The sequence below is a fragment of the Drosophila eugracilis genome, unplaced genomic scaffold (assembly GCF_018153835.1).
Source record: "Drosophila eugracilis isolate 14026-0451.02 unplaced genomic scaffold, ASM1815383v1 contig_2155, whole genome shotgun sequence".
Classification (NCBI taxonomy): domain Eukaryota; kingdom Metazoa; phylum Arthropoda; class Insecta; order Diptera; family Drosophilidae; genus Drosophila; species Drosophila eugracilis.
In genome coordinates this window covers 1,946,169-1,959,592 of record NW_024573039.1, presented here as the reverse complement: position 1 = coordinate 1,959,592, position 13,424 = coordinate 1,946,169, and the positions used below count along the sequence as shown (strand labels likewise).

The 13,424-nt window shown below is 37.9% G+C and overlaps 2 protein-coding genes and 1 long non-coding RNA gene across 6 annotated transcripts; 1 reads left to right on the top strand and 2 right to left on the bottom strand.

Moving 5' to 3' along the window:
• Positions 1-878: 878 nt before the first annotated feature.
• On the bottom strand, positions 879-2,992 carry LOC108105097 (sin3 histone deacetylase corepressor complex component SDS3). The gene is made up of 4 exons (XM_017211531.2): positions 2,792-2,992; positions 2,602-2,710; positions 1,818-2,538; positions 879-1,759 (listed from the first exon to the last, which is right to left on the bottom strand). Exons 1-4 carry the CDS (start codon positions 2,865-2,867, stop codon positions 1,673-1,675), a joined length of 993 nt encoding a protein of 330 aa, XP_017067020.1. The 5' UTR covers positions 2,868-2,992; the 3' UTR covers positions 879-1,672.
• A 508-nt stretch (positions 2,993-3,500) lies between these two features.
• On the bottom strand, positions 3,501-13,391 carry LOC108105044. 2 transcript variants are annotated; one of them, XR_001772343.1, is made up of 3 exons: positions 13,309-13,391; positions 5,152-5,304; positions 3,501-4,913 (listed from the first exon to the last, which is right to left on the bottom strand). It is a non-coding gene; the product is annotated as an uncharacterized LOC108105044 (long non-coding RNA). The 2 variants fall into 2 exon arrangements; XR_001772344.2 differs by lacking the exon at positions 13,309-13,391 and adding an exon at positions 6,467-6,719.
• On the top strand, positions 6,806-13,113 carry LOC108105043 (heat shock protein beta-1). 3 transcript variants are annotated; one of them, XM_017211447.2, is made up of 5 exons: positions 6,806-7,309; positions 11,211-11,237; positions 12,150-12,231; positions 12,298-12,393; positions 12,480-13,113. In XM_017211447.2, exons 1-5 carry the CDS (start codon positions 7,131-7,133, stop codon positions 12,672-12,674), a joined length of 579 nt encoding a protein of 192 aa, XP_017066936.1. In that variant the 5' UTR covers positions 6,806-7,130; the 3' UTR covers positions 12,675-13,113. The 3 variants fall into 3 exon arrangements, with proteins under 3 accessions (XP_017066936.1, XP_017066937.1, XP_017066938.1); XM_017211448.2 differs by lacking the exon at positions 11,211-11,237 and having other exon boundaries at positions 6,807-7,309; XM_017211449.2 differs by lacking the exons at positions 6,806-7,309; positions 11,211-11,237 and adding an exon at positions 11,932-12,035.
• Positions 13,392-13,424: the final 33 nt, after the last annotated feature.

Here is a 13,424-nt window from a genome sequence, read left to right as displayed (position 1 = left end):
GCAAATGGATTACGACTAATAATATCAATGGTATTGAAAAAGCTAATCTCTAGGAAAATTTTGGCTAAACCTACTGACAAGCAGTGAACCTAACACGTTTTTGCAATAAACTACTTTATAGGGTCTTTTTGGTTAGAATATTTTGTAGCAGTGAATAATATATGTATATTTTTGATAAGCAGCATGCGATTCTATTCAGATATGTTAGCAGTCTTCCATGTGATTTAGTCCAGTTCTGTTATCCAGTTCTAATCTATCTCTATGAAACTTTCTTTAAGTACTCTTTTGAATTGTTTCGCTAATTGACTGAATGTTCTTTCCAGAGGGCATACATTTTAAAAAAGATAAGTTTACTTATAGATGGATTTTTTTACATTCTAGCAGAATTCAAAATACAATTTTAAAATTACCATAAGAAAAGGTTTCTAGAGTCCTGAGAAGTGGGAATATTTATTTGGCAACATCTATGAAGCCTATAGAGGTTAGCTAAAAAGGTACAGACTTTAATAATCTGCGTTCACATTGGTTTTTTTTTTTTTTGGAAACGAAATCTACCAGTTTGTGATAAACACAAATATTTTAGTCACAAATTTTATTTTGAGCTTTAAAATATAATCTAAATCTTGTGGGAATATTTTTTTGTTACTTTTTAGACAGGATTTTATGCTTTTAATCAGTAATATTTTTTAACATTAAATTATTTACAATTAATTTATCGTATAAAATGTATTAGAAATTTAATGTGGTCTTTTCCACTAGATTATGATCTCTTTGTGATTGTTTTCAGTTGATACTTATCAATTTTTGCATTAAAAACAATCCTAAGCATTTTATACGAGTATTTTTTTTCTAGTTTAACATTTCCACATTGAGGATTCTTACATTTTCATATAATCATTTATTTTTTCTTAAAGATTTTTATGTTCAATAAAATGTATTAGTCGAAGTTACAATTTCTTTTTATATTTAGAGCTGAATTTTCAGTTTCTTCACTTATTAACAAACTATTTACTTTTAAGTTAAACGTTTAGGCGTATCTGTTATTCACAGAAATGTGTATCAAAACTACATATTTTTGTAATTTCCTAAACAAGATAATCTATTGCATCTTAAGACGCTAAAATAGCCGCATAATTTATATTTTTAGCCCATTTGAATTATATCATTGTTAGGCACAGTAAGTATGAACACGTTCTAATGACATTTTCAGCCACTAAACAAATGCAACTCATTGTATTTGAGAAAAAGAGTAAAGATAGCACTCCGAAAGGGGAAATATTACATCGTGGATGGCTTACATTAACCAAAAAGAATAAGCGGACTTAAAACTGGTTTACCAGGCGGGATCAGAGCCCCGCAGAAGAATAAATATTAGCACTTTGATACTGGTTATGATGTAAAAGTACCCCATTTCAGCCACTAAATGTGGTATTGCAACTGATAGAGAAGAGTCCAGGAAGTTAATCGTGACTCATTTAATAAAATTCTACTTGTATACAAAATAATTGTTTCATTATTTACAATTTGTAATATTCGTTAAGGAAAAGTGTAAAGTGTAATATTTAAAATCTAATATACGGCTACGTTCGTACCAATAATTTTATGAAAATACGTCTCTCAACCGAGGTAGCGGGGCAGGCGTGATGTGAAGGCGCCCTGCCCGACGGCGGAGCTATCGCCGCTTTATCGAGATCTTGCCTTTGGCCAAATGTGACATGTTGATCTTGACCTTCGTCTCGTTCGTTCGTTTCACCCACACCTTAGAGATGCAATCTTAGAAACAGGGGTAAAGGTAATAGAATAATGGGAGTACTCACCACTTCGTTGCCGATGGCTGTGATTGTGGCCGCAAACTTACTCATCTCCTTTCCTTCAACATAGACCTGTTGGCCGCGACAGAACCATCTACGCTCGTACAGCAGCTTGTTGTCCTCAATACGAGTTTCCACATAACTGCTGTTAGCAGGTGGGTCAGAGAGTAGACCGTGTACCGGTTGTTGCTGCTGCCCGCCGCTACCATAGGATCCGATGCCGTTTTGCTGCAGGATTGCATTGGGTGCCAAAGGTTTCCCCCGCTGGATGATCTTGAGGTCTGACTCGATCTCCTTGTCATCTAGCTGGTAGACGAGCAGCTGCCCAGTGGCTGGTTTACGGCGTTTTTCGATCACCGGCAACGGCTCGTTTGGTCGACGTCGCAGCTTGCGCGTGACCGTCGTCTTGATTTCCATCGAATCATTGGTCAGTTCGAGGCTGAAGCGTTCGTTTTCAATCTGGCGCTTACGGTCTTCGAAGTCCGAGATCAGGTTGTCCTTGAGGTCCATCAATTTCTCGTCGTACTCCTTCTGGGCTGCCTTTTTCTCTAACACATAGTCTCGCTCTACGCACTCCCGCATGTACTCCTTGTATATCTCGTTCAAGCGTCGCCGTTCCTTCAGCTGGTTGTCCAGCTTCTTGACGCGCTTTATGTACTCCGGGTGCACCAGTTGGCCCAGTTCCTCCATCTGCTTCTGCAAGTTAAGCAGCTTGTGCTGGTACATTCTGCAAATTAGTAATGATGAGGGATGGTAATTTCGTAAGGATGCGTATCCTGCGACTACTCACTGTTCCTTTAGTTCACTATTGGTGCCCATGATATTGCTGTTGGTGGTGCCATTAGTGCCGCCGTAGCGACTGGGACTGCGGAACTCCGTCTCGCTGGCGTCGTCCGTGTCTGGAAGGGATTGGGAGCACGCAGGATGCGGGCCGTAAGTGAAGCCTGCGGCAGGACACCCGGGTGCGTAGTCATACTCACCTTCCTCGCTGCGCTCGTCACCGATCGACTCGTCGTCGTAGTTGTCCCCCGTGTAATGGCTGTAGTAGGCGGACATAGTGGCGTAAACAGAACTCAAGATCTTGAAATCCAATTCCTAGGTATTCCAAGGAAATTCAATTGTTTATTTTCCTTGCTTCGATGCTAGATATACACACGCATACAACTGGGTTAACAACTCAAAATAATATCGATACATCGAATCGAAATCGCTGGGATCTCAGCTCTAAGTCACAGTGTGACCGTTTCGGCAGGGGCAGGGTTGTCATTGTGTGCTAGCTGCCGATAGTACTATCGATGGAATATCGATTGTATAAGATGGGCGCGCAAAATACCACGTTTAAATTTAAATACAAATATTTTTCAAATTACAAAATGATAATATCCTTAAAAAAACTCTTATTTTTTTCGAAAATAAATCTTGTTGACTTATTTTTTAAATAGCATTTGATGGCCCATGATATAATCGTATATATTTAATTTTCCAAATGACTTACAGCTAAATGGGAGATATTTAATTGAATAATTTACATCTGTTTCGCAGTACCCATACTTTTCGGAACGATCAATTGCCAGAAAAATCGCTATTTTGCTTATTCATTCACTTCTAGTTGCTCGAGCGTAAAACAAACGATTTAAGCAATAGGAGATTTAAAATTTTAAATGAATTAACTTTAAACAATAAATTTCAGGCTGTCGTTTTTGCGCATCAATTTACAGCGGGTATTTGTAAAGTTTAATTTGTGTATCTTACCGCCTATAATTAAATACGTACCCGCACACTGCACCTACAAAACTATAGTATATACATATGTGTACGTTCGTAATACGTATTTTCATGTACATATGTGAAAGCTTGCTTTTGTTTGAATATTAACAGCACTTGGTTTTCTGGCTGACACATATTTTAATGCTGTCGTCAAGCACAGCAGCCAATGCCAATGGATGCCGCCCACGCATAAGGAGATCGCTATTTGCTGCTCGCCATTTGCTCGAGCTGAAAAATTAGTGAAGTCTCATCATCAGCCAAAAATTCCATGCTAAATCATCGCGAGCAAATTTTGATTGATTTCTGACTGTGCGGGGAAAGGGACTTTCAGTTTTTGGATTTGGATTTGAATGGACGGACTACGAGTTGAAGTGGGATGACATACCGGCAAATGACTAGAGCACTTTTACATATACACTTGTTCTGTTTTCTGTTTCGTTTGTCGTGCGAGAAGCATTCGAATATTCTGGTGACGTGGGGAAAATTTGTTTTCCCAATATCTCGGTGATGATCCTCAAGAGGTACATTTTTGCACACAAGCGAATAGAGAGCAAGCAGAACAATGATACCGCAGACGTTTCTTTCTACATATGCTTACTATTTATTATTTATTTAGTTTGGCAAAGCATTGTATTGTTCAAGCTTATAATAAAATTTATGATTTTTAGTTGAATTTAAGAATTGTTTTTACACAAGATACTTAGAAATATGTATGGGTTAAAAATAATCAAAATTTAAGTTAAGCACGGTTTGTATTAAATATGGTGTCTTAGCAACATCTAGAGGTTTGAAACCACTTAAAAATGTATCTAACATTATACAAGAATATATTAGTATTAACGAAGATTCAAGAATAAGAATATACTATCACGCATATTTTTATATGTTATCAAATCTCTAGAATTTTTATAACACTACCTATGGCAAGCTATGCGATTTTAAGCAATTTTGAGGGCATCTGTAGATGCAAATATGTACAACGGATATAGATGCGTTTGTCTCCCCATTATTTTCGTGGATTGCCGACTGGCGGCTTAGTTGAGATTCTGGGGCCTTCAAGGTCGATATTTTTGATGAAAATGAGTTTATTGTTTGGACAGGGGGCATTAGCGGCCGTCGCATCCATGTGGGCGCTGTGAAATATAAAAACCAAATCACCTCAGCCGCAGCGGCGGCAGCAGCGGCGTTGATCACCGATGATTGTCATTTTATTTTCGTAATTCATGATTAAATCTATAATTATTTGGATGGCTCTACTGCCGTTGCCCCCGATGGAATTCGAAATGAAAACGGTCACGAATTTCAAAATACAGTTGAAGCTCCCTCGACGACAAACTGTCGAAGTGAGAAAAGCGAAGCAATGTTTAAAAATATATCTATGTACATACATCTATTTTTTCTGTTATGGCAGATTCAAGCAAAAACCTCTTTTTCATTTGCAAATTGTATAGTAAATATTTTGTCATGGTGAAAAATGAGAGCAAATTATGGATTGTCTTAATGCTAAAAGCTTTATATTTAAATTGCTAAAAAATAATAAGTAACTCATCGTATAGAATGTCTCACATCTTACAGTTTTCTCTGTAGGTGCAATATGTTGCTCGAGTAATTGCGGATCCCATTTAATTCATTTGCATTCCAGCGGCTGGCACTCCGTAAAAGGACATCTCTCGACTCCCGATTCCAGTTCCGAATCTCGACTCCTCCGACTGCCAATGTCACGCGCCTGACTCATTTTTGCATTTGTTTACAAACAAACCGATGCGGAGTGGGTAGTTCGGTGGATGTTTTTGTGTACACATGCAAAAAATAGATATATTATATATATTAATAATATAATAATATATTAATTTGCAACATATTGCTTCATATGTACTTTACAGTTAACTATCATATTTACAGCCAAACAATTTCAAAATACTATTAAAACTTTTTGATATGAACTTAAATAAACCGAAGAAAAATATTCAATATAAATCTAATTTTTTCTTTGTGTATAAGCGACGCCAACGTGGCCGCCCACTAGGTCTAATATTTGGATTTATCGACTCTGCACATTGGACGGAATTGCCTTTTTAATTTAAAGTCTTAAAATGATGAGGCGTAGATGTAGAAAATTCTAGGATTATGATCCAAGTTTCGTTATTCAAAAATACTCATTTTGTTTACCTTTCCCAATTTTAATTGCTATACTAAATAGACGGAATACTATTAGAAAACATAAAATATCTTTTTATCTTTTCAATATATGAATAAAAAAAATAATATTTAAAAGAACTTAGTTATTTGAGTTCGTTTTATAGTCAATGTGCACCTCTCTCTATCTCACTTTCGGGTCGTTTTCCTAAAACGGTAGAAAGCGTTGATCTCGAACCGGTTAACACGACCGCTTACAGTGCCATTTGAACACCTACTTCCACAGCCTTCCACTTTTGCTTCCACCCACCCACCATTCGCTCCACGTCAGATAACTGTTCGCTTCCAGTTGGCATCCAAATGGGCTGGGAATAGCCTGCACTTGGATTTCAGATGCAGGCCGCAGTTCGAGGAACTCACTTTCAAGTCATGATTGAACGGCTCCCACGCAAGATATATGTATAATATATCTTGCGAGTGAGTAGTTTTAATTGCTTGCACCATTGAAGTATACTTAAATAGTTAGCTTTTCTTCAAGCTGGACAAGTTAAGCATCAATTAATAAATTCGGAATGTCGTTAATCTTTTATAGCCAATTAATGCAAATTAAACGCTTCTAAGGTATGCTATGTATTTTCTAATAAGATCCTAGCGTCGTTTCTGGTCCTTTTATTTGATATTATCAGAATAAAAAGATGTTTCAGGTATTCTTTTTTTTATATTAAAGATATCCAAAATCGTATCCTTATTACCTTAATTTCAAAATAATTAGGAGAGGGAACTTTTCCTTCGGTCGATATTTCCGGCTGGGTAGGGTATCCGGATCCGGCAGTAGCGAGGGTAGGGTATCCGGTAGCTTTAGTGCCCGTCGCTCCGTCGCACCGTCGCTCTCCCACTTCTCCCACTCGATGGCCATTCCAATCAGACATTTCAGACCTTTGGGCCACTGGCAAGGCATTGTTGTTGCGCCGAGAGAGCGCCTTTGCCTCTGCCCATCCACTCCACTCACTCTCTCCGGCGCTCTCTTTGGCGCTCTCTGGTGCTCTTGTACTGCGGTTGCGGTGTGGCTATAAAAGCAAAGACTCCCGGAGAATGCAAAACAGTCGAGAAATTGAAACGCGGCTATCTGTGCGATACGTCCAACCCAAATACACACAAACACATACATACAGCGACGAAACCCAAACGTCTCGAGGTCCAAATACATATAGAAAAACACATCGTATTCCCCTCTTTATTCTTATTTTTTTTGGGTTGCTCCGTCGATTAGCAAGTGAACAAGCTCGAAAGCGCGTTGAGCAGAACAGAACAAAAAAGAACCGAACGGTATACGAGATTCGAGACCCAAGAGTCCCAAGCTAGCGAAGCAACCAACCACCAACCAAATAATAACCACCAAACCAACACCGTACAAAAATGGCTGAGGCTAACAAGAGGAATATCCCCATCAAGCTGGGCGACTTCAGCGTCATCGACACGGAGTTCAGCAACATCCGCGAGCGTTTTGATTCCGAGATGCGTAAAATGGAGGAGGAGATGGCCAAGTTCCGCCACGAGCTGATGAATCGCGAGGCTAACTTCTTTGAGTCCACCAGGTGAGTAACGATGAGTGATTCAAACTTTGGGAGGATAAATGTTAGTTTTTTTTTTATATTTCCCGCTGATTCGTAGGGAACCCATATATTCTCATTTCATAATTCTTGGGCTCTAAATATAGGCACAAATCTTGCCACATCGGCGCCTAACTGTGGTCTCTGGAGCACTTCACTCTTCAGATACAACACACACAGATGTACACACAGTACGAAAAAAACAAAAAAAAAAAAAACAGTGGGCTAAAGGCGGTGTTCCGATTTGCGCCCCAGAAATATGTGTTTCTTTGCTTTCGTACTGGGGGAGGATGAGTCACGAGTTCTAAATTCTCCGCCGCTGTCTCCGGCCAAGAAACACATGTGTATCTGCTCCGCCACCCGCTAGTAATCCCCCCCGTCGATCTCTGTTCCCAGTCGTTTATGCAACCGTTATGTGGGGCATAACGGAATTTTTCAAAAAGTTTTAAGATTCACCTGTGCCAAGATTGTGGGTTGTACGATTAGATGTTTGCCTAAATAGCTAGAAAACACATGTAATTTTTTTGACAATTCCATAAGATATAAAGATGTGTTATTTCTAAATGATATTTAATGTCAGATCTATTTTAAAACGAAAAAGAAAAGTATGGAATCGATCCGCAAGAACGTTTTCGTTATACATTCAGAATTATTTTTAACCTTTGTCCTAATTTACCTGGTGATGATGATTGCTCATAATTTACAATTCAAGCACTCATAAGGTGTGCAAATATGAATTTTGTTTACCTTGAACTTAACTTTATTTACTCTTTATTTGCAAAACAGTATTACTACTTAATCAATTTTTATTTGCAAACCAATTTGGTAATTTAATATTTATCTCGTTTTTGGATTAATGAAAAGCCTGAGTAAAGCGTTATATACATACATATATAGGCTCTTGGTCGAAATTAAAGATTAATAAACAAACAATGTCCGAAGTATATGGTAAATATTACGTCTGACATGACACCGTCGCGGTTGCGCGCCTCGTTAGCCTTTCCAATCATCATAATCACTAGTAACGTTGCGTGGGCGCCAGTTTTGGTTGCTATTGGAACGACCTCGTCCTATGACGTAATCGAACTGATGGATTGTTTGTTGTTGTTGTTGTAGTTGGTTGTTCGCCATGGTCGCCAACTGCATTTGCATGGCCACAACAGAAAAACTTCGCCTCATTTCGTGGCTAAAGCCCAACTCAACGCAACTTCTATTAAAGTTGGGGGTTCTCCGAAACCCTGCAGACCCCTTTTTAACTTTTGCCATTCAAAACTAAAGTTAGCAATATAAGGAAATTAACCCAAATTGGTTTAACCACAGACATACACACATGTGTTAGTGTGTTGCAGGTGCTTTCCTGGTAACAAATTTGATTAAACAAATACACAGTGCCAAAACAAACATTGTTGTCATAAGCTCAAAGGTTAAGGTTTCGATCGATGATCTGTTATTAATATGATTTTCAGGAATATCATAGGTTTTGGCAATGACTTCACTCTATACATTAACCAAATAATATTCCGACACAATCGGTTTATTGACCTATTCACCTATAATTGCTCGCTGCCCACTGTCCACACTATCCACACCACACATCGTCGTGACCTTTGACATCTGCTGCTATGGCGTGTCGCCGATTAATCCGCTGCGTGATATCTGAGTGACTCAGCGGAGAATAAACGCACACCTCAACATAGGGCCATTAATCTATATAGGTAGGTTTCCTCCTTCTGATTTTTGGATTGGATTGGATTGCCAACAAAGATGTTTGGCATGCATAAGACTAGCCAACAAGACAACACATAAACATGTACACTAGAAAGCTGCGGTTTCGTACCACCGGTCGGTTTTACCCCACCCTTACCCTACGTAAATATTTTTGTAAGATCCGATTTCTTAGAGAGTAAGGGTTCCTGTTAAGAAATAAAGTTTTAAAGAACCATTTTTATCTGTCAAGTCAACTTAAATGAAGAAATGAGAAAGAGGGTGGTTCAGAGGCTTTATTGAAAGCGAATTGCGCCGTTTTTGCGACCATAAACCGCACTTTATTAGTGGCGCCTTCTCATTGAAAATCTAAAGAACCAGAAGTTGCTTAAGATTTGGTTCCAATTGAAAATCAAACGATATGATTATCTTGATGTTCGATGGTTTATATGTACATACAGTTTCATGAAATGTGTATTGGCCAATATTAGCTAGAAAACACAGGCAATACCATCGATCTGTTCAATTTATAGACTCATTAATCGGCCTTGCGAATGGGTGGGTGTGTGTGTGCATAGTTTAAACAAATAAGTACGCTAAGATCATACACATATATTTATCATGCAAATAGCGCTGTGCGAAAAGCTTTCACACACACGATCCGTTGAGATGAGTACACACTGCAGCAATTTAGTTGCCAATATTGGTTGCTGGATGCTGATAATTTAAATGAGCAACGGACTGCGATGATATCATTTCAATTTTTAGCTATTGCGCTTTTCTCAAGCGCAATCGGACACTGGATCGATGACAAAGCTGCGATCACCGCCGGTAATCGATATTTGAATTCGACATTTGTCTCACATACATATGTATATACATAGAATCGATGGCAAACAACAAAAGAGAACCATTTTGTTTGCGCCTGTTCTCGTTTATTTTCTGTTTTCTTGTGCCTGTGTTTATTTTTGTTTCTTCTTTAGTTTCCTTTCGTTTGGCTTTTCAATAACGAAAAAATATGCATGACATCATTGTCATCAGATGCCAGAGAGATATAGACTCACACATGCGGACATGCACACACATGTCGGTATGTGTGCTGGCAAACAGAGAGAGAGAGAGAGAGGAGAGTGCTAAAAAGGAGAGACATTCAACGGGATAGGGGAAAGTGGGAGTGGGAGAACAGGTGCCTCAATATCGCTTCTTGCTTCCTCAAAAGAAACTTTGCCCAGACTAACTGTTATTGGTACTTATCATTAGCGTGATATTGATTTCTCTCATCCTCTCTCTTATTCGGCGGGCGATCAACGTCCCCTACACCTGGAAAACCACGCAGCAAGGTCGACAGAGGCCCACGCACACTCACGTTTCGGCTTTAATTTGATAAGCTTACTCTGTTAAATTCGCGGTGTGTCAGTTGATGGCCGCTTATCAAAACACTCTCACACTCTCATACAAATGTAAGCTTTACTGAGATACACTCAATGATTTAACGGTCGATCAAATCGTTTCATTTCCGAGTTCCCTATTTTTATATTTATGTCCATCAGGGTGGACCCAAACCCTAAGAATTTAAGTAAGGAATGTATTAATTAAGTGAAGTGAAAAGTGAAGTGAGCAAGTTTCAAAGGAACCTGAAAAAATGCATTCAAGTTACATAAGTATTTCTCATTAATTATTTTAAATAAAAAGTAATCGGATCACAAAAGAAGAATAAAATGCCAGGTAAATTAATGACTTAAATTTTAAATTTGTATTGTTAATAGCTTCTTATATTTTAGATGTCATTAAATGATTGGAGCTTTTAAAATGAAGCATGATAAAATATTTTGAGTAATGGATGTAAAAAACTATTGAAGAAAAAATATGGTTATATTGTATTAAATAAATGTATAAAAGAAAATATTAAATATAAGTAAAACAAAAGAAAATGTAGTCACATATTTTTTGGGGTTATCTAAAGCTGTACTTAGCTCATAGTTTCTACCAGGATTAATATTGGTATTGATTTCTAAAGAAATACATGTTGTTGATTATATATATTTACCTTTGACCTAACTAAATATATACAAATATTTTTCCTCTATTTCTCTTTTCTCTTTCTTGCCGCTTGGAAAATATTAAACAACCGCAAATTATTTCCAAATTATAATAATCTCCTCTCCTATCTTAAAACAAAAAGCTCTACTAAAAAAACAACAACTACCAGGTACAAAAATGTAGAAAGTTTACCAACTAAACTTTTAATTTCTGTTTATCTTTAACGTTTTTCCTTATTTTGGTAACTCACTTTATTTGTTTGGTGTAGCTGCAATCCCCGCACATATTCACGAAACTAATCAGTATGAATCCTATTTGTTTTTCCTATCCCTAGCATGTACATATAACTGCAAATCTTAATTAATAAATTTACATTTATCAACTTATTTAACTTGCTAGATAACAGACGTCTAAATAATTTAAATGAAAGTGGATGCTAGCTAGTATAGTACAAAGTTCTCTATAAAGAAAAAAGTCGAGAGAGACAATATATAATATTTTGAGAGGTGATGTTATTTTAAGGGACAATCACACGATACTTCTATTTATATAATGTTACAGCACACCGTGTCTTAAACCATGACTTATTGACGTGCATATATGTATGCATGTTAAAACCTTGAAGATTCCCTCGCTTAAGATAGTTTCCTTGTATATAGATCCCTAAAATTTAAAATAGAATATATATATATTGTTTGCACCCAATGCAGACATCTGGGCATCTTTCAAGAGTGCCAGCTGCTCCCTCCAGATCCGATCCATACATAGCGCTTCGAAACGGAAGCCATATCTATTATTAGATGGGCTCCGGGCATCACGGCTTCATTTGAGTTGGGATCCCGGCAGCGGGATCAGTTACATCCTAGACAAGCATCAGAATGGAGGCTTTTACGCGCACACTTCAAAAAACGTTTCGTAGCACTAGAACCACGACTACCACTACTACTACCACCAATTCCACCTCCAGGTTCCTCACCAGCATCCCTAACAGTTTTAATTTCAATTCGTATCTTTGTATATGTTATTTTCGGTTCCATTTGAGTATTTCTTTGTTTTAACCTTAGTTTTTAATTTTTTGCAGCTCAACGACAAACTCGGCTCTGCCATCCCGAATCCCAAAGCAACAGAACTACGTTTCCGATATTAGCTCACCCTTGATTCAGGTAAGCAATCACGGAACTAAAAATAAAGCCGGTTACTAATGCAATGAATAATCCTAATGATTGCAGGATGAGGGCGATAACAAAGTGCTGAAGCTGCGTTTCGATGTGAGCCAGTATGCTCCCGAGGAAATTGTGGTGAAAACCGTCGATCAAAAACTATTGGTAAGTCTTCGGGCTGTTAGCTTATCCGAATCTTAATCCATGTTCCATTTGGAATTGCATTAACAGAGTTTTTTGCTTTGATTTAGGTGCACGCCAAGCACGAGGAAAAGTCGGACACAAAGAGCGTGTACAGGGAATATAACCGAGAGTTCCTGCTGCCTAAGGGCGTCAATCCCGAGTCCATCCGCTCGTCCCTCAGCAAGGACGGAGTCCTCACCGTGGATGCCCCCCTGCCAGCACTCACTGCCGGCGAGACACTGATTCCCATTGCGCACAAGTGAAGATCCTTAACCCAGCCCACTTATCCAATCACCACGGCCTGGCCCCAGGCGGAGAAGGAGTCGAAGGCTACCGCTGATCAGATTAAATCATACCACACATTGAGTTTAATCCAATCCTATCTAAATGATTAATTTTTTTTTGGTTCTGACGTAAAGCTAAACTATGTTACTGACTTACTACTCATTAACTTAAATATAATTCAAATTATTATTAAATTTGATTAATTTAATTCATATTTATAATTTTCGCATTAAACGTAATCAATTTTGTCGTAGTTCTCCCCTGCATTGGTTTTCCTTTCCTTTCCTTACATCAAAAAATAAATCAAGATTTATCCAACTGATTGGATTTTGGTCAGTATAATGGGGATTATTGGCTAAATTCCCCAAGCAAATATATTTTAACTGCGGTTTCTAAATAATATTTCGCTAAATCTTTTTTGCATTTGATTTTTTTTTAAGTTTTGGAATTTTTGGGGAACATTAGAGCACGTAAGTACGATTAACTAAAACTATATGGGTATATGAGCTAACTTAAAAGTTATGAACATGTCGCCTGGGCTTGACATTTTACTTTAAAAAATTTTATAGTTCAGAAATAAACTACGGCTCAGAAATATTGTGTACAACTTACCAAATTTTAGGCGCTGCCCGGGGATGTCTTCCCCGAAGACCGGAGGTCTTGTCTTTCTGCAATCAACCTAACTTGGTTGAAAATAAAAAAAAAAGAAACACACAAATTCCGATTAT